This window comes from Bos grunniens, chromosome 7, assembly GCF_055505025.1.
Source record: "Bos grunniens cultivar Pamir isolate PY7600 chromosome 7, Bosgru_T2T1.0, whole genome shotgun sequence".
NCBI classification, from domain to species: Eukaryota; Metazoa; Chordata; class Mammalia; order Artiodactyla; family Bovidae; genus Bos; species Bos grunniens.
The window spans coordinates 22,913,760-22,933,089 of NC_141171.1; the positions used below are offsets into that span (position 1 = coordinate 22,913,760).

At 35.7% G+C, this 19,330-nt stretch overlaps 1 protein-coding gene across 6 annotated transcripts in view; it reads left to right on the top strand.

Annotated features, from left to right (window-relative positions):
• Nucleotides 1-19,330, top strand: part of RAPGEF6 (Rap guanine nucleotide exchange factor 6) — a 227,258-nt gene that overhangs the window by 55,182 nt on the left and 152,746 nt on the right. For all 6 annotated transcript variants that reach the window (XM_086410436.1, XM_086410438.1, XM_086410439.1 and 3 more), the window contains one exon: nt 10,630-10,699. In XM_086410436.1, coding sequence (XP_086266562.1) covers nt 10,630-10,699 — 70 coding nt within the window. The remainder of the gene's footprint in view (nt 1-10,629; nt 10,700-19,330) is intronic.

Genomic DNA, 19,330 nt, shown 5'->3' on the forward strand with positions numbered 1-19,330 from the left:
GGCTCTTTGTTTTGTTACATTGATGTATTTATTCTTTCAACAATACCACACTGTCTTGATAACTGTAGCTTTCTGGTAAATCTTGAAGTCTGACAGCATCAGCCCTTTGATTTTTTATTTCTTCTCTTTCAATGTTGTGTTGACTATCCACAAAATAACTTTATGGAACTTTGATTGGCATTGCATTGGTCTAAAATCAAGTGGGAAGTACTGACATCTTGACAAAATTGAGTCTTTCTGTCCATGAACAAGGATTGTCACTTCATTTATTTATTTCTTCTTTGATAATTTTTTATTAGAGTTTTGTAATTTTTCTTACATAGATTTTATGTAGATTTTGTTAGATTTTTACCATAGTACAATTGACCCTTAGAAAATTCTGGTTTGAATTACACAAGTCCACTTACACATAGATTTTTTTTTCCCACTAAATTCTACAGTAATACAGGATTCACAGTTGGTTGAATTAGCAGATGTGCAACTGCCAGTGTGGAGGATTGACTGTAAAATTATACTCAGATTTTTGACTCAGGAAGGTTTGGTATCCCTAACCCCTGTGTTGTTCATGGGTCAACTGTATTTTATTTTCAGTTATGCTAATGCAGATGGTGTTTGTTGTATCACATCCCACATATTCTTGCTGTTATTATAGGAAAGCAGTTAATTTTTGCATGTTAACAACTTATTGACCAGAGAAATATTAATATGTCTTTTGTTACCCAAATGTTATTGACTGGAGACATTTCAATATTCACATATATAACAAATTGCCAACAACAGACATTAGTTTCTGCAAAAATCCCCTGACCAATGATATGTTAGCCTTGCATCCTGCAGCCTTGCTGTAATCACTTATTAGTTTCAGGAGTTTTCTTGGTCAGTTTTTTCAGGTTTTCTACATGAATGATCAAATCATCTGAGAACAAGGACAGTTTTGTGTCTTCCCTCCCATCTGTATACCTCTTATTTCCTTTTCTTATTATATTAGCTAGGACTTCCAATACCATCGTTTTTTTTAATATATATTTTTAAAGATTTATTTGTTGGCTGTGATGCATCTTCATTGTTGTGTGAGGGTTTTCTCTACTTGCAGCAAGTGGGGCTACTCTTCATCGTGGTATATGAGCTTCTCATTGTGGTGGCTTATCTTGTTGTGGAGCAGAGGCTCTAAGCATGCAGACTTCAGTAGCTGCAGTGCGTGGGCTCAGTAGTTGTGTCTCCTGGGCTCTAGAGCACTGTCTCAGAAATTGTGGCACAGGCCGCATTACTCCTGGGCATGTGGGATCTTCCTGGACCAGGAATTGAACTGGTGTGCCTAGCTTTGCAAGGTGTATTCTTAACCACTGGACCATTAGGGAGGCCCCGATACTATCTTAAAAGCCATGCTTTAGAGGGAGCATCATTGCTTTGTTTCTGCTCTTAGTAAAGCGTTGAGTTTCTCACCATTAAGTGTGGTGCTAGCTGTTGGTGTTTTGTCCGATAGTTGTTACCAAGTTGAGAAAGTTCCCCCCTATTTCTTGCTTATTGAGAGTTTTATCATGAATGGGTGTTGCATACAGAATGGAAAGGAAGAAATAAAACTACCAGTTTTTGTGTGTAGAGGGATCTACAAACTTAACTAGTAAAATTTAAAGTATATCATGGTCACAGGATATAAAATCAATATATAAAAACTAATTGTATTTCTTTATGCTAGCAGTGAATAAGATTTAAAATGAAGTTAAGAAAATAATGTATTCAGAATAACCTCAAAAATATTAAGAAATAATTTAACAATTTTTAAAAGTAAAAAACTTATACACTGAAAAATGTAAAATGTTAATAAGTGAAATTAAAGACAATGTAAATATATGTAGAAACAATCCATGTTCATACCCAGGAAGATGCAGTATTGTTAAGTGCACGTCTCCTCGTATTAATCTGTAGATACAAAATATTCTTGGAATTCCAGTTTCTGCTAGGCCATGTAAGAATCTTGGAAATTGCCACTGTGTTCTAATAACAACTATTAGGTTGGTTTAAGAGTAATTGCAATTGCATTGTTGAATATTACCATTTGAAATTGGAATACATTCTTAAATAAATGTGGTTATGTTAAACATCAATTTAATGTGCATTTCTCACTTTTTTTTTTTGCTGATGGCTTAGTAGATAGTGTTAGTTGCTCAGCCGTGTCTGACTCTTTGTGGCCCCATGAACTGTAGCCCACCAGGCTCCTCTATCCATGGAATTCTCCAGGCAAGAATACTGGAGTGGGTTGCCATTCCCTTTTCCAGGAGATCTTCCCGACCCAGGTGTCGAACCTGGGTCTCCTGCATTGCTGACAGATGTTTTGCCATCTGAGCCACCAGGGAAGCTAATGACTTATTACTTGCTACTTATAATATTTTAACTATATATAGGAATAAACAAACTTATTTCTCATTGGCAAAAATGTGTTGATTATAATGGTTCCTATTTTGATTAACAAAAGATCAATTAACAAATTGATCCTAGTTATAATGATTTAAAATTCATGGTCCAAAACCGCAGTTACTTTTGTACCAACCTAATACAAAACTGAATAGACTGAAAAATAAATAACTTTTCTTAGGTCCATAAGGGAAGTGAGGTAACAAGGGAAACTGCTGTCCCCAAATTAAAGAGAATGACAGATGAATACAAAAAAATCAAAACTTAGAGCAACAGTCTCTGAGGCAGCTAATGTCAGTGTAGGAAAATTGAACTGTAATTGATGAACTTCTGGAGACTCAGTGTGGACTACTCTCAGAGTTTAAAAAAAAAAAAAATCAGGCAAGACCAAGTCATTGAAAGAACCTCCACCCTTTTTTGAGTTTTACCTCGTAGATCTCAAACAGGTTCTCATAGATCTCAAACAGGTTCTCATAGTGAATAATAGAGAAAAAGCCCTTTGTGCTTCTGTCAGAGGGGAGGAAAAAGGAAACATTTTGAAACATGCTACAGCTTTCTTAAGAATGTCTGCCTTTCAGATCAGATTAGTCGCTCAGTCGTGTCCAACTCTTTGCGACCCCATGAATTGCAGCACGCCAGGCCTCCCTGTCCATCACCAACTCCTGGAGTTCACTGAGACTCACGTCCATCGAGTCAGTGATGCCATCCAGCCATCTTATCCTCTGTCGTCCCCTTCTCCTCCTGCCCCCAATCCCTCGCAGCGTCAGAGTCTTTTCCAATGAGTCAACTGTTCACATGAGGTGGCCAAAGTACTGGAGCTTCAGCTTTAGCATCATTCCTTCCAAAGAAATCCCAGGGCTGATCTCCTTCAGAATGGACTGGTTGGATCTCCTTGCAGTCCAAGGGACTCTCAAGAGTCTTCTCCAACACCACAGTTCAAAAGCATCAATTCTTCGGCGCTCAGCCTTCTTCACAGTCCAACTCTCACATCCATACATGACCACAGGAAAAACCATAGCCTTGACTAGACGAACCTTTGTTGGCAAAGTAATGTCTGCTTTTGAATATGCTATCTAGGTTGGTCATAACTTTCCTTCCAAGGAGTAAGCATCTTTTAATTTCATGGCTGCAGTCACCATCTGTAGTGATTTTGGAGCCCAGAAAAATAGTCTGACACTGTTTCCACTGTTTCCCCATGCCTTTAGGAGAAACTATTCCATTAGAGCCTAGACGTGCAGAAAGGTAAATAACTCAGCTGTATACTCCGGTACTCCCCTGGAAAACCCCATGGACGGAGGAGCCTGGTAGGGTGCAGTCCATGGGGTCACGAAGAGTTGGACATGACTGAGTGACTTTACTTTCACTTTTCACTTTCATGCATTGGAAAAGGAAATGGCAACCCACTCCAGTGTTCTTGCCTGGAGAATCCCAGGGACAGGGGAGCCTGGTGGGCTGCCGTCTATGGGGTTGCACAGAGTCGGACACGACTGAAGCAACTTAGCAGCAGCAGCCTGTACTCTTGCCTGGAAAATCCCATGGATGAAGGAGCCTGGTGGGCTGCAGTCCATGGGGTCGCTAAGAGTCGGACACGACTGAAGTGACTTAGCAGCAGCAGCAGCCTACTCTAGCAATGCTGTCCCACCTAAAAGGAGAACAACAGAGAAACATGTGAAATTCAGTCCACTGGCAAAGACTCACTAGAAGAGACATAATCTTAGAACTATAATGTACTTCTCCTCCTATCACACCTTACTAGCATATTACTAAAGGTATATTTGTAAGTAGTTCCTTTTATCCATTACATCATTTCTCACTAGCAAGAAAAAATTACAAGGGTTTCTAGAGGGTAAAAAACAGTTGGAAGAGACAGAGCAAACATAGGAACCAGATTCAAATATGGTAGAGATGTATAAAAAGAACTACACAACATAACCAAATGGGATTTAACTTAGGTACACAAGGCTGGTTCAGTAATCAAAAACAACTAATGTAATCCTTCACACCAGCAGTAATGGCTGATATCTCAAAACTCTACTCTCAATAAATGATATAACTGCTATAATGAAAAATTAATAAAGCTTAAGTCTATCAGCCACTTTGATTTAATGGTTTTTTCAGACTTACATCTTTATGCAAGATAGAGCTTATTTTAGACCATAAAACAAGTCTCAGTAAGTTAAAAAGGATTGAAATCATACAGAGTTTGTCCTCTTAAGTGTATTGGAATTGAATTGTAAATGGATACCAGAGAAAAATGTGGGAATTGAAACAGTGCCTTTGAAAATGACCTATAATTTGAGGAAGAGTGATAACAGAAATTAGAAAGTATTTTGATGAATGAAAATGAACACACATCACAATTTATGGAATTCAGCTGAAGGCCCTTAGAGGGAAAGTCTTAGTACTTTTATGGTCTCAATTCAACCATCTTAAGTTTTTCCAGCTTAAGAATAATAAAGTAAACTCAAAGTGAACAGAAGTTTGAGTGGAGATCAGTGAAAAAACAGAAAAATAGTAGAGAAAAATCAATGAAACGAAAAGTTCTTTGAAAAGATCTATAAAATTGTTATACCTTGAGATAGATTGCCCTTTTAAAATAGAGAATACACAGATTATAAATATTAGGTATTGAAAAAGGGGATATTACTATCTTACAGAAATTAAAAGTATTCTTAGGGAAGTTTATCAGCCAGTTTATACTAATAAATTGAACAAATCTTAAAAAGACATACACTGGCAACTTCCCTGGCAGTCCAGTGGTTGGGTCTCTGAGCCTCCAGTTCAAGGGGTGGAGAACTAATCTCTGTCTGTCTGGAAACTAAGATCCCACAAGCTGCATGGGAAAAGAAAAAAAGATATATATTAATATAAATACACTCAAAAACAATTAGGAATTCTAATATCCTTTAAAAAGTAAATTAGTTATTGTATATATTCCCATAAGGAAATGCATAGGCCTAGATGGCTTTACTGCTAAGCATTTTTCAGATATTTCAGTTAATTTTGGTTGTTCAGTCGTGTTCGTCCCTGCAGCCCCATGGACTGCAGCACGCCAGGCTTCCCTGTCCATCACCAGCTCCCGGACTTTGCTCAAACTCATGTCCATCGAGCCAGTGATGCCATCCAACCATCTCATCCTCTGTCGTCCCCTTCTCCTCCTGCCTTCAGTCTTTCCCAGCATCAGGGTTTTTGACAGTGAGTCAGTTCTTTGCATCAGGTGGCCAAAGTATTGGAGTTTCAGCTTCAGCATCAATCCTTTCATTGAATATTCATAACTGATCTCCTTTAGGATGGATTGGTTGGATCTCCTTGCAGTCCAAGGGACTCTCAAGAGTCTTCTCCAACACCACAGTTCAAAAGCATCAATTCTTCAGCACTCAACCTTCCTATAGTCCAGCTTTCACATCCAAACATGACTACTGGAAAAACCATAGTTTTGACTAGACGCACCTTTGTTGGCAGAGTGAATGTCTCTGCTTTTTAATATGCTGTCTTGGTTGGTCATAGCTTTTCTTCCAAGGAACAAATGTATTTTAATTTCATAGCTGAAGTTACCATCTGCAGTGATTTTGGAGCCCCCAAAAATAAAGTTCGCCACTGTTTCCACTGTTTGCCCATCTATTTGCCATGAAGTGATGGGACCGCATGCCATGATCTTAGTTTTCTGAATGTTGAGTTTTAAGCCAACTTTTTCACTCTCCTCTTTCACTTTCATCAAGAGGCTCTTTAGTTCTTCTTCACTTTCTGCCATAAGGGTGGTGTCATCTGCATATCTGAGGTTATTGATATTTCTCCCAGCAATCTTGATTCCAGGTTGATTCAGTCTTAATTCTCAGAGCCAGTGGAATCTGAGAGCCACCCTGTTCACCAGCGCTTCCCTGTGGAGAGGCTAGGGGAGCATGGGGCCCTCAGCAGCAGAGGTGGGAAGACCCAAGGGTGGGTAGGAGACCTCTTAGCCGGAGGACAAGGACCATGTGGGCCACCCCGACCCTAATCTACACCATTAATACCAACTCACCCTCTCGGGACAGCCAGAGGCTCTACCAGCGAGCAAAGCTGGAAATGGACCTTGAATGCTCATGCCAGCTCAGCCCCACAGATAAATGTTTAATGAAGCATTATTATTAACATTAACACATACGTAAAGTCTTTTGAGAAATGGAAGAAGGAACTTTTCAATCTCCTTTATGAATATAGTATTATCATGATGATGTACTATTCTAAGAAAACTGCAATTATTTCCCCTGAACATACCTGTAGAAATTAACAAAATAATAGCAGACCAAATCCATGAATATATTAGAAGAATTAGACATTTGTAATCAGGTTGGGTTTATCCTAGGAATGCAAGGAAGTTTAAAATCCATAAAACAATTAATGTAGTATTCTCCATTAGTAAAAGAGTGGACAGAAGCTACATGATCCTTTCAGTAAGCAGAAAAAAATATTTGATAAAACTCGTTCATGATAAGATTTTTAAAATTTAGCTATATGGAAGGAAACTTCCTCAGTAACCCTTGTCTAGGACATGTACAAAAATTCTGTGCTGTGAGAAGTTTTTAATTTCCATTTTTTCATTTATATCTCTGATCCATTTCTCATTTTTGATTATGGTATTAAAATCTTCCTTTTTTCTGTATCGATATGTCGTTGTTCTGTCACTACTTGTAGATAATATCTTTCCCCTCATTGAATTTCCTTGGCACTTTCGTCAAAAATCAATTGAACATATATGTGTGGGTCTGATTTTGTTCTCTCGGTCCTGTTTTATTGATCTATAAATTAATCTGATGCCATACTGTCTTGAGTATTCTAGCTTTATAAAATTACCATGAAATATAAAATAAATATTCCATCTTCTTGTTTTCCAAAATTGGTTTAATTATTTTAGATCTTTTACATTTCTCTGTAAATTTTATAATCATCATGTCAGTGTCTCTAAGGCAACTTGTTGATTACATTGAATTTGTAGAACATTTCCACCCATAAATGAGGTATATCTTATTTAGGATATCGTAATTTTCTTGTCAGTGTTTTATAGTTTTTTTAGTTGGCAGTTTTATAGAGGTTTTGTGCATGTTTTTATAAACTTATCTCAAGTATTCTGTGTTTTCATTCTACCTTTAATGGAATTAAATTTTTTTTCAAGATTGTTCATTGATAATATACAATAAAAGCATTGATTTTTGAATGTTGAGCTTGAATCCTTCAATCTTGGTAAATTTACTTGTTTCTTTCTTTAAAAAAAAAAAAAAATTGTCTGTACCAATTTAATCTGTGCCACACTGCTTGTAGTCAGCTTCTTAGTTCCTTGACCAGGGATCTAACCTAGGCCACATCAGTGAAAGCCCTGAGCGCTAACCACTGGGCTGGAATTACCTGAAAACAGAATGTATAGAATTTACTTAATGTATAGTCATGTCATCTCCAGTGCAGCTTTTCTCATGCCTTTCTTGTATAAGTTATTGTTCTAGGAATTCAAATAGTTGGAGTATGTTTCTTTACCTCAGTACTTTAGCTGATAAATTCAGAAGGAATGATACAATTATAAAATGGCTTTTTCAGTAGCCCCTAATAACACTTGAGGTCTGGTCACCAATCAAAAAAGGATACTAAATCTAATAGATGGAAAATTGATAGGAGGATTTATAGTATTGTGAGCATATCAAATTGACAGTGTGTGAAACCACTCACCGTTGTTAACACTACTAAAAACTGGCACAACCAGACATGTGTCTACATATGTGATGTGGTAGAATATTCCACTAGGTCTTTAAAAAAAAAAAAGCTTCTGTTTCTCTGTTGAATTCATGTTTATCTCACTTTCTTAAACATTTGGAGCATACTTAAAAATAGCTGTTTCAGTGTTGTCTGTTGATTCTCTCACTGCTGACAACTGTAGATTTGTTTTTATAGGTCGGTTTTTCTTTGGCTATGGATCATATAGTCCTCTTTGCACGGTATTTTTTTGTTTTACTGGATGTCAGATTTCTGTGTTGCTGTATTTCACCTTTTGGTGTCTTTCTTTAGAGTAGTATTAGGCTTTCTTCTGACATGTAGTTCACTTAATTGGAATCTATTTTAAGTCTTTAATATTTGTTTGAGTGAGTCTAGCACTTCTTTGCTGCTGCTGCTGCATCGCTTTAGTCGTGTCCCACTCTGTGCGACCCCATAGACGGCAGCCCACCAGGCTTCCCGTCCCTGGGATTCCCCAGGCAAGAACACTGGAATGGGTAGCCATTGCCTTCTCCAATGCATGAATGTGAAAGGTGAAAGTGAAGTCGCTCAGTCGTGTCAGACTGTAGGGACCCCATGGTCTGCAGCCCACCAGGCTCCTCCGTCCATGGGACTTTCCAGGCAAAAGTACTTCTTTAGTGTAGACTAATTTATCACATTGCAAAGGAAATCAATTTCTGACGATCCTACCCAATGTCCTGTGTATTATGTGGTCTTTCCACATAATACAAGTTATGTAGAATACGTAATACAGACTCGTGACCATCTGAGCCACCAGGAAGCCCAGGCTTTCCACACCCCAAATCTATCTTTGTCTTTTCAATTCAGTGACACTGGCAGACTCTGCTAGGTTTCTCCCTTTTTGCATTGTGGCCTGGAGATTACCTGTACTTAGTAAAATTGGGATGTTGTAAGGGTCATCTTAGGTTTTTAATTTCCTCTCTAAAGCATCCATATACATGTCCTACCTACTTTCCAAAATCTTGAAACCGTTGTTTAATGTGTTTTGTCTGATTTTCCATTTTTTGTTGTTGTTTTTTTTTTCACGTAGGAGAGTAAATCTATTCCCTGTTATTCCATCTTTAAAGTAGCCTTTTACATATTTGCTTTCATTGTTTTATGTATTACATAAGGTAGGGATTTTGGTGGGAGGAAGAACAACAAGAAAAAAATACAGGCTATTGCTTAAGAAAAAACAGCAGTGATTTTTTTGTTATGTTAAAAAGTAAGTTCATTTGGATTTTGATTAGGATTTTGTTATAAACTAATATTTGTATATAATCATATACTTTGTGGAAAGTTGACATTTTTATAATAGCTTCCTTGTAAGTATATGCTATATCACTTCTTTTATTAAGCCCTATTTTCAATTCATCAATAAAATTGTACAGTTTTTTTATAAGTGATTTCTGTATTTCCTTATTAAGTTTGTATTTTGGTATTTATAGTTTTGCTTGCATTGTTAGTGGAGTTTTAAAGTTATTTTTTATAGTGTTTTATTTATATATTTTATAATTAACCATGGTACTTAATTTCCATTTTATAGTATTTTAGATTGCTTTTGTTTCATGTTAAATATGTTATCCTTTTGTGTGTCTAGTATTTTTTTATAACCCACCTTTTAAAAAATTCAGTTCATCTTTTAAAATGAAAATACCAGTATTTTCTTTATGCGTGCTTCTTTTGATTTATGTAGAAATCTTTCTTCCAGACAAATACCTAAAAACTCAAATTTTCTTTGAGTAGTGCTGCAGTTTTTATTTTTTCCAAAGAGCTATCCAGGGGCTTTAACCCTAATTTTTTTTTTAATGAATCACTTCTGTATCTTACTTCATTTTTTAATATATTCAAGTGATAATATCTTTAAAGTTTTTATGTCTGTTATATCAGTTTCAAAAATTTGTTTTTTTAAAAAAATATTCCGTAATTTTAGTGTTACTCTTCAGTAGGTGTAGTTTTAGGACTTCCCTGGTGGCTCAGTGGTAAAGAATCGGTCTGTAATGTAGGAGACCCAGGTTCAGTTCCTGGGTTGGGAAGATCCCCTGGAGGAGGGCATGGCAACCCACTCCAGTGTTCTTGCCTGGAGAATCCCCATGGACAGGGGAGCCTGGTGGGCTATAGTTCATGGAGTCGCAGAGTCAGACATGACTGAGTGACTAAGCAGCAGCAGCAAGTGTGGTTTTTCTTTAATTCAACACATACTAATAGATGTTCAAAATTTGAGATTAGGTAGATATCTTTTATAATCAGTTTTAGAGACTAGTTGAAGGCAGAATTTTTAAAATAATTATCACACTGTGTATTGAGGCCACATATCTGGGCAAGTAAAAGAAGGGGTTTTTTTGTTTGTTTTTAAGAAAATCTTGAAGCAATAGAATCACAATTTTTTGGTTAACATCTAAGTTTTTTTGGTTCTTTTTTTTTTTCTGTATTGATACATTTTATAACCTTTGCTAAAGAAATATTTTTCTGTTTTTATAGTTTTGGTAAGCAGTTTGGAGGAAAAAGAGGATGTGATTGTCTTGTATTAGAGCCTTCAGAAATGATTGTGGTAAGAACTTTAAAAAATGTTGAATTCCTTTTTGTTATGCTTCACTTTCAACTTTAAATGTAGTGATCTTTTAAATACTCAAAAAGGTTCCTTTAATGTGACTTTTTAATGTTTTACTAAGTAGCATCAAACCATATATATTTATATATACCTAGTTTGATGCATTTTCACCCACTTTGAATATTTTTTCTGATTCTTGAGAGAATTTGAAACATGATGCAGTTATATCTAAAGTATTACCAATTTGGTAACTCCTTTACTACATTCACCAGAAAATTTAAATAAGAGCTCTGAAATGGAACCCTGATTTTCCTATTCGATATAGGTAATAATCTTTGAGCATCTGTGTTCTGTACCCTGGACTTGAGAGAAAGAGATAGAAAAAAAGAGACACAATTATATCCAAATAAATGGTTTACATTTTAATATTTTATTTTAAGAGTGTATTTAAGGATTAGTTCTTTACTTTAAAGCTAGGTAGTTGATTTAACTTTAGAAAATAAGACTTTTTTCCCTCAGCATTTGAAGAATCCAGAACACAGCTCTCTTTTACCTTGTTCTGAGATGACCTGACTAGAAAACAGCTAATATTGAATGGATGCTTTGTCCTGCTAGCATCTCATGTAGATGATCATGTCATCTGATTTGATTTAAACTATTGAGAAACAAGGCTGAATTCTTAATGTAGCCTTTTAATATCAGGGCTCAAAACTAAACTACTTTTTTATTTCATAGTGTTATAGTCAGATTGACATCTTCAGGTAGATTCTGTGATCTCTTTGCCAAATTGGATCATCTACGTTGTCATGAGCTTAGTGTCCTAAATTTCATATAAGCAACTGGATTTTAAGCTCCTAAAAGGCTGAGATCAGTTTTTATTCTGTTTGTGTCTTTGATAGTATTGCACAGTACTTCCCACATAGTAAATAAATATTCAGTAAATTTTATTGGTTCTCAAGTTTGTTCAAGGCTTAGACTATATATTGTATTATGTTTATTTTCTTTAAGTGTTGGTATACATGGCATATCTATTAAGGCCTCAGAACTCTTTCTTTTAAATGAGTGCATTGAGAGACACGGCAGGAAAACTGCTTCAGGTGGTAGGGTTTTCTTGTTTATTTGTGATGTGTATTTCTCATGCTTTATGGGAAAAGAATGGTGCTTTTGCCATAGTGTTTTCATATGCAGTTGACCCTTAGACAGCAAGGATTTGAACTGCACAGTCCACTTATGCAGGTATTTTTCAGTAGTAAATTCTGCAATACTACAGTCTGGTTGGTTGAATCCACGTATACAGAGGACAGACTATAAGTTATATCTGGATTAAGCAACACCTTGTGCATACTTTTGTTTTATTGTGGTAAAATACACTTAGGATGAAATTTACTATCTTAGCCATTTTTAAATGTAGAGTTCAATTTATTAATTATTAAATTTATATCTATCGATTTTCATTTTGAATTAAAGGGAAGAATTGTTCTTGTCTTGCCCCAAGCTTGGAGTTAACCTTTTCTGTGAGGAGATCTGCTTGCTTTTAGTGGAAAGCAGTATTTAGAAGCCAAAATCTGGCAGCTGATTGTTTCCATTGCTTCAGGTGCCTCAGTGCTTGTAAGGCCTTTCAGTGAACAGAGCTAGAAAATATACATCTGAGTGTATATATATACACACACATACATACACACTTACATATACACCTTTGTATTTATTTCTTTTATATATATCTATCTATAAAACCTAGAGTTAATTCTCATATTCTCTTTTATTTGTACCTTCTTTCACTAAATGGTGAGAAACTTCGTCTCCATTATCATCAAAATATTTACTTAAGACAGTTTTAAAATTGCTTACTCATAACAGTGTAGAAAGCACCACTAGCTAGAGTATTAACATATACATATACACTTATTTTGGAGAAGGCAATGGCACCCCACTCCAGTACTCTTGCCTGGAAAATCCCATGGGTGGGGGAGCCTGGTAGACTGCAGTCCTTGGGGTTGCTAAGAGTAGGACACAACTGAGCAACTTCACTTTCACTTTTCACTTTCATTCATTGGAGAAGGAAATGGCAGCCTACTCCAGTGTTCTTGCCTGGAGAATCCCAGGGGCAGGAGAGCCTGGTGGGCTGACGTCTATGGGGTCACACAGAGTCAGACACGACTGAAGTGACTTAGCAGCATACACTTATTTTGGAGAAGGAAATGGCAACCCACTCCAGTGTTCGTTCTTGCCTGGAGAATCCCAGGAGCAGGGAAGTCTGGTGGGCTGCCATCTATGGGGTCGCACAGAGTCGGACATGACTGAAGCGACCTAGCAGTAGCAGCATACACTTATTTTAAGTGTACAATTTATTGATATTACAAATGTATACCATTTATAACCTGTCTCTCTATCAAAATATAAAATATTTGCATCACCTACCTTACAAAGTAAGGAAATATTCAGAGAATTATAGGGGTCTTGCAGAAGGACAGAGAAAGGCCAGTGGAAGAACTAGATTAAAGGATCTCCCTTTGGCCAAATATGGGACTATGTGAGAATCCAGATAAAAATGTGTAGTAATTGATGGTACCCTCCTGTATAATAAAGAATTTATAAATTCTAATATGAATGAATGAAAAGGAAAATTTCTTCCTGATAGTCAAATGCCAACTAATAAGTCTTTAAGGAATGATTAAGTTAGAAAATAATTAATGATGCTAAAACTTGGGACTAATGTTCGTTGAGAAATGGGATACTTACATAATCTCATTTTATCTCCCCACAAATCATTTATGAAGGGAAAAATTACCAAATTTTTGATGGGGAAACAGAAGGATACGATACCACTGTAACAAAAATTGTTGCTACTGCCATCAGTATAGGCATAACGTGATACCATACTACTTCTGGTACAGTGCACTGAAGAGGGCAGAATATCACCTCTGAGAAATATGCCTGCTGAAAGTGCATGCCTGAACCTGATCATTAAGAAATATCAGACACACCAAAAAGACATTATTCAAATTGTTGGCTTATATTCTTCAAATATCCCAGTGTCAAGAAACATCACAGAAAGACTGAAAAACTGTTTCATGTTAAAGGAGTAAAAAAGATATAACTAAATGGAATGCTTTTTATCTTGCATTAAATCTTGGAGGCGGGAGAGGGTCGTAACTATAAATGATGATGTTGGCACAGTTGAGCTTTGAACTTGGACTGTGGTCAGTTTGGCACCAGTTTCATGGGTGACAATTTTTCCAGCCCATTGGGGTGGGTGGTGATGGTTTTGAGATTATTCAAACTATTACATTTATTGTACATTTTATTTCTCTTAATATTACTACATCATCTCCACCTCAGATCATCAGGCATTAGATCCCAGAGGTTGGGGATACCTGGGTTAGATACTATTGAATTTCCTGTTTTTGATTATTTTTGGGGGGTTGTGTAAGATAAAGTCTTTGTTCTAAGGAAATACATGTTGACACATTTTAAGGTCAAGAATCACTTTCTCTTCAATTTATACTCAGTGTTTCAGAAAAAGAAAAAGTATGTGCATATATACAATTTTAAAAATCACCCAAAAAGTCACATGAACTGTATATATTTATGATTGGTAATTTTTAAATTCCATAACTCTATCATATTGATGAGCAGCATAGGTAAAAATTGATTATGAATAATAGGAGAAAATAACCTAAAATAATATTAGGATTTTTCTTTCTGAAGTTTTTGAGAATTTTATTTTCATTCCACCATTTGATGAATCTTAATTTTTTTTTTTTTTTTTTTTTAGTTTTTCACTACTGTTACATCCTTTGAAATACAAAATTGTACTTAGCATTTTGTAACAGTACAGATCTTTGATACCTCAGTGTATCTTTTACGTGAAATTATTTACAGGTTCATAAAAATGCTTGGTCCCAGTGTGTACTTGGACAAGTATGTACATATGTATTTGGTCTGAGTATACATAAGTAACATGTTTACTACTTTGACAAGTTCTATCAAATGGTTTTATTATGTATGTATTTCTGTATGTATTTCTACAAATGTCATGCGTAACCACTGGTGATGGGGAATGCCTGTTTCTGAACACCTTCCTTGTTACCTGATAGGTTAGTCATCTCAATCTGATACATAATAATGAAATCTTATTTTAATTTTTGCATATTTTCATATGCTTTATGGAAGGCTTATTTTTATTATCCATGTCTCTTGCCAGTTTTTCTACTTGGATTACTCTTTATTTGTGTTCAAAAGAACTTTTTATTACTATATAAATGAACACTTTTGTTATAAGAGGTTATCATTTTATAGCTAGTCTAAAGTGAATTTTGCTCCTTGAAGAGGTTCTCTCAGGGTTACTTGAGATGCTGTCTCCCGGGCTTGAAGTCCTAAAAAATTCCTACCAAGTAAAACATAACTCTCAAAAAATTAAAGTGAATTTTGTGTCTATTACAATTTTTTTTTTTAATCTATTGAGTTTTTTTCCTCTTAACAACTTTTTGGTTTGAAGTCATACTAGAAAGACCTGATGACAGGATTATTGAAGTTTTAAAATCTGTAATACTTTATTGAATTTTAACAGTTCATTGTTTTAATTAAACTTTTAAATCTTACTTCTTCTGGGCAGCTAAAGACAGTGGTAAACACTTAACTACCTGTCTCCAAATATTTCCTCCAAAAACAATGTAGTACTAAAAGAAGGGTGTAAGAAATCTTTTCACAAATCATGCTGACAACACAAGTTGAAAACAGAGGATGCTCAAACTTGAAAATAGTTGTAAATATAAAGAGAGAAATCACCAGTTCCCAGCTTGTTATCTCTCACACTTCATCTCTACTCCAACCCTTCAGCAAAACTTTATGATGAGTAAAGGCCAACCATCCAGATCTATAGAAAACTCAGAAAATGGAAGCTAGCAAATGGAGAAATGGTTGGCCTACACTGCAAGAAGACTAATTCTGTACTAAGTGTAAAATATGTGTGTACATATGCATATGTTAGAACAGAAACTACATTATTTAAAATTATGAGTAATTGCAGAATAGTCATCTACATGCAGAATTCAGGATTAAGACAAAAGGTTTTAAAAAGGGAACAAGCTCCCTTTGGCATTTAAGTGCTAAAAGAAGCACGTGGGTAAATTTTAGTCCTGCAGGCTGAAGTGAACACAAAATCAGGTTTTGCAACCTCTCCTTCCACTAGCAAAATGAAAAAAAAAAATAGCTTAAAACATCTGTCCTTCAAAGTATTTGACAAAAGTGAGTGTGCTTAGTCACTCAGTCATGTCTGACTCTTTGTGACCCCATGGACTATACAGTCCATGGAATTCTCCAGGCCAGAATACTGGAGGTGGGTAGCCTTTCCCTTCTTCAAGGGATCTTCCTAATCCAGGGATGGAACCCAGGTCTTCTGCATTGCAGGTGGATTCCTTACTAGCTGAGCCATAAGGGAAGCCCAAGAATACTGGAGTGGGTAGCCTATCCCTTCTGCAGCAGATCTTCCCAACCAAGGAATCAAACCAGGATCTCCTGCATTGCAGGCAGATTCTTTACCAACGAGCTATCAGGAAAGCCCATTTGACAAAAGAGGTGCTGTTAAATGAGGGATTTCGTAAGACATCCTAGTATCACAAAAAGGTAAAAAAGGAAGCTTGACAAATCTATGTATCGATATTATAAAAATGATAATTCTTACATGTCAGCTAAGGAAAAGTTTCTCCCCATCCTAGTCATGCAGATGAAAAGTGTGGCTGCACTCCAGACAGAATTAAATATATTCAGTCAACTATTTGAGGATATTGAAAACAAAAAGCATGTAAAATCAGAAATTTAAAAACCAAGAAAAGAAAATGCACCCCCTCCCCCTCCAAAAAAAGAGTGAAAAGAGTATGAATTTAGTAAGGAATAGATAACAAATCTTTTAGAAAAAAATGAATTATAAGCTTCCCCCAGGGAAAATCAAGTCAAATGAAAATTTAATAAGGTGTATGGAAGAGGGTCAGGAAAGAACCACGTAAATGAAAATGACACACAGAATAAAGTAAAAGTGTCAGAAATACTGTTACATACTTGAAAGTCACTAAGAGAGCAAATCTTAAACCATCTCACTACAAAAATGGTAACTCTGTGACATGGAGCTGTTAGCTAAAGCTTTGGTGGTAATCACCTTGTAATATGTAAATGTATCAACAGTGTTGTACACTTTAAGCTTATACATTGTTCTGTTAGTCTTAAAACTGGAAAAAAGTGTCAGAGAAAATAGTGTGAGAAATAATTGTAAGAAATAAAGGAAAAGAATACAAGGATCAAAGGACATTTAAAAGGTTTAAGTACAGAAGTGATTCTAAAATAAAAATACAGGTCTTTCTAGGCACCAAAACATATTTTTTTTTATTAAAAAGCAAAGAATACCTGTTTCTCAGAGAAATAAGTATAACTACTACTACTACTAAGTCACTTCAGTCGTGTCCGACTCTGTGCGACCCCATAGACGGCAGCCCACCAGGCTCCACCATCCCTGGGATTCTCCAGGCAAGAACACTGGAGTGGATTGCCATTTCCTTCTCCAATGCATGAAAGTGAAAAGTGAATAAGTATAACAGAATACACCTAAAATGTTATCACCGAATTGAGACTGAAAATAAGATTAGTCGTACCAATAAATGTGAATGTGCTTAATCCACCTTAAGGCTACACCTTGAAAATTTTAAACCTATCAAACAACTTTCTGTCAAAGGATAAGTGAATACACACTGAATTGATAGAATTTGCAAAATAACCATAGTAAAAATACACTATGTATCAACCTATGGAATACATCTAAAAGTGGTCAGAAACTAAAGGGAATAAAAAGCAGACAATATGAACCAACTCTCAAGAGATCCAAATATTAGAGATAACACATAGACATTTTACCAGAAGATTAGAAGATATAAAATGAAAAAATTAATCCCAAACTCTACAACTTGAAACACAACTGAAAATAAAATCTCAGCTAGGTTAAAGACAAGGTAAAACTTAGCTGAAAAGATTGACTTAGGGAATTGAATGATAAGCAGGAAGAAGATAAGAGTCACCTCTTTAAACAATAGTGATTTGAACTGGGCAGGTCCATTTACATGTATATTTTTGTTTTGTGCATACTACAGTACTACATGATCCACAGTTGCTTGAATCTGTGGGTGTAAGAGCTAAGGAGACAGAGGACCAGCTGTAAAGTTATACACAGATTTTAAACTGCATGGAGGGTCAAGTGCTACTATGCCCCACAATGCTGAGGGGTCAACTGTATACAGGTCCAAGGAAAAATACAATGGAATATAGGAGAGTTTTGGGGTGTTTTCCCCCTCATTTTATTTTCTGGACTTATTTTTTTAAACATTGAAATATAGTTGATTTTACAAATAGTGCTGTATAGCAAAGTGACTCAGTTATACATATATACATTCTTTTTCATATTATTTTCCATTATGGTTTGTTATAGAATATTAAATACAGTTCTCTGTTGCCATACAGTAGGACTTTGTTGTTTACCCATTCTCCATATACCAGTTTGTATCTGCTAATCCCTAACTCCCAATTAATCCCTCTCCCATCCCTCTCCCCCTTGGCAACCACCAGTCTAATCTCTATCTGTGATTTTGTTTCTGTCTCATAGATAAGTTTATTTGTGTCAGATTTTAGATTCCATATGTAAGTGATATGGTATTTGTCTTTTTCTTACTCACTTCACTTAGTTTGATAATCTTCAGTTGTATCCACGTTACTGCAAATGGCATTATTTTACTCTTCATGGCTGCGTATGTATTCCATTGTGTATATGTACCACATCTTCTTTATTCACTCATTGATGGACATTTAGATTGCTTCCATGTTTTGGCTATTGTATATAGTATTGCTATGAACACAGGGGGATGCATGTATCCTTTGAATTATAGTTTTGTTTGGCTAGATACCCATGAGTGGGAATGCTGGATCATATAGTAATTCTATTTTTAGTTTTCTGAGGAACATCTGTACTGTTTTCCGCAATAGTGTAGGAGGGTTCACTTTTCTCAACACCCTCTCCAGCATTTGTTTATAGTCTTATTTGGCCATTCAGAGATGACACCTCATTATAGTTTTGATTTGTATTTCTCTAATAATTCGTAGCGTTGAGCATCTTTTCACATGCTTGTTGGCCATCTGTATGTTTTTTTTGGAGAAACGTCTCCAGATCTTTTTTCTGTTGGGTTGTTGTTTGTTGTCAAGTTGTATGACCTGTTTGTATAATTTGGAAATTAAGCCCTTGTAGGTCACATCATTTGCGAATATTTTCTCCCATTCTGTAGGTTGTCTTTTTGTTTTGTTTATGGTTTTCTTTGCTGTGCAAAAGCTTGTTTGATTAGGTCCCAGTTGTTTGTTTTCATTTTTATTTCTATTCCTTGGGAGACTCAGAGTGCAAAGGTCATATCCTTATATAATTGGAGTCTTAGAGGACAGGAGGGAATAACTATATTATTATAAGTAAGAGATTTTTCCAAAACCAAAAAGATGTCATCTCACAGATTTTAAAACTCTACAGGATGAACATAAACTCTAACAGGATAAATACAAGCTAATGCATAAGCACATCATAGTAAAACTATTGAAAACAAAAGTAAA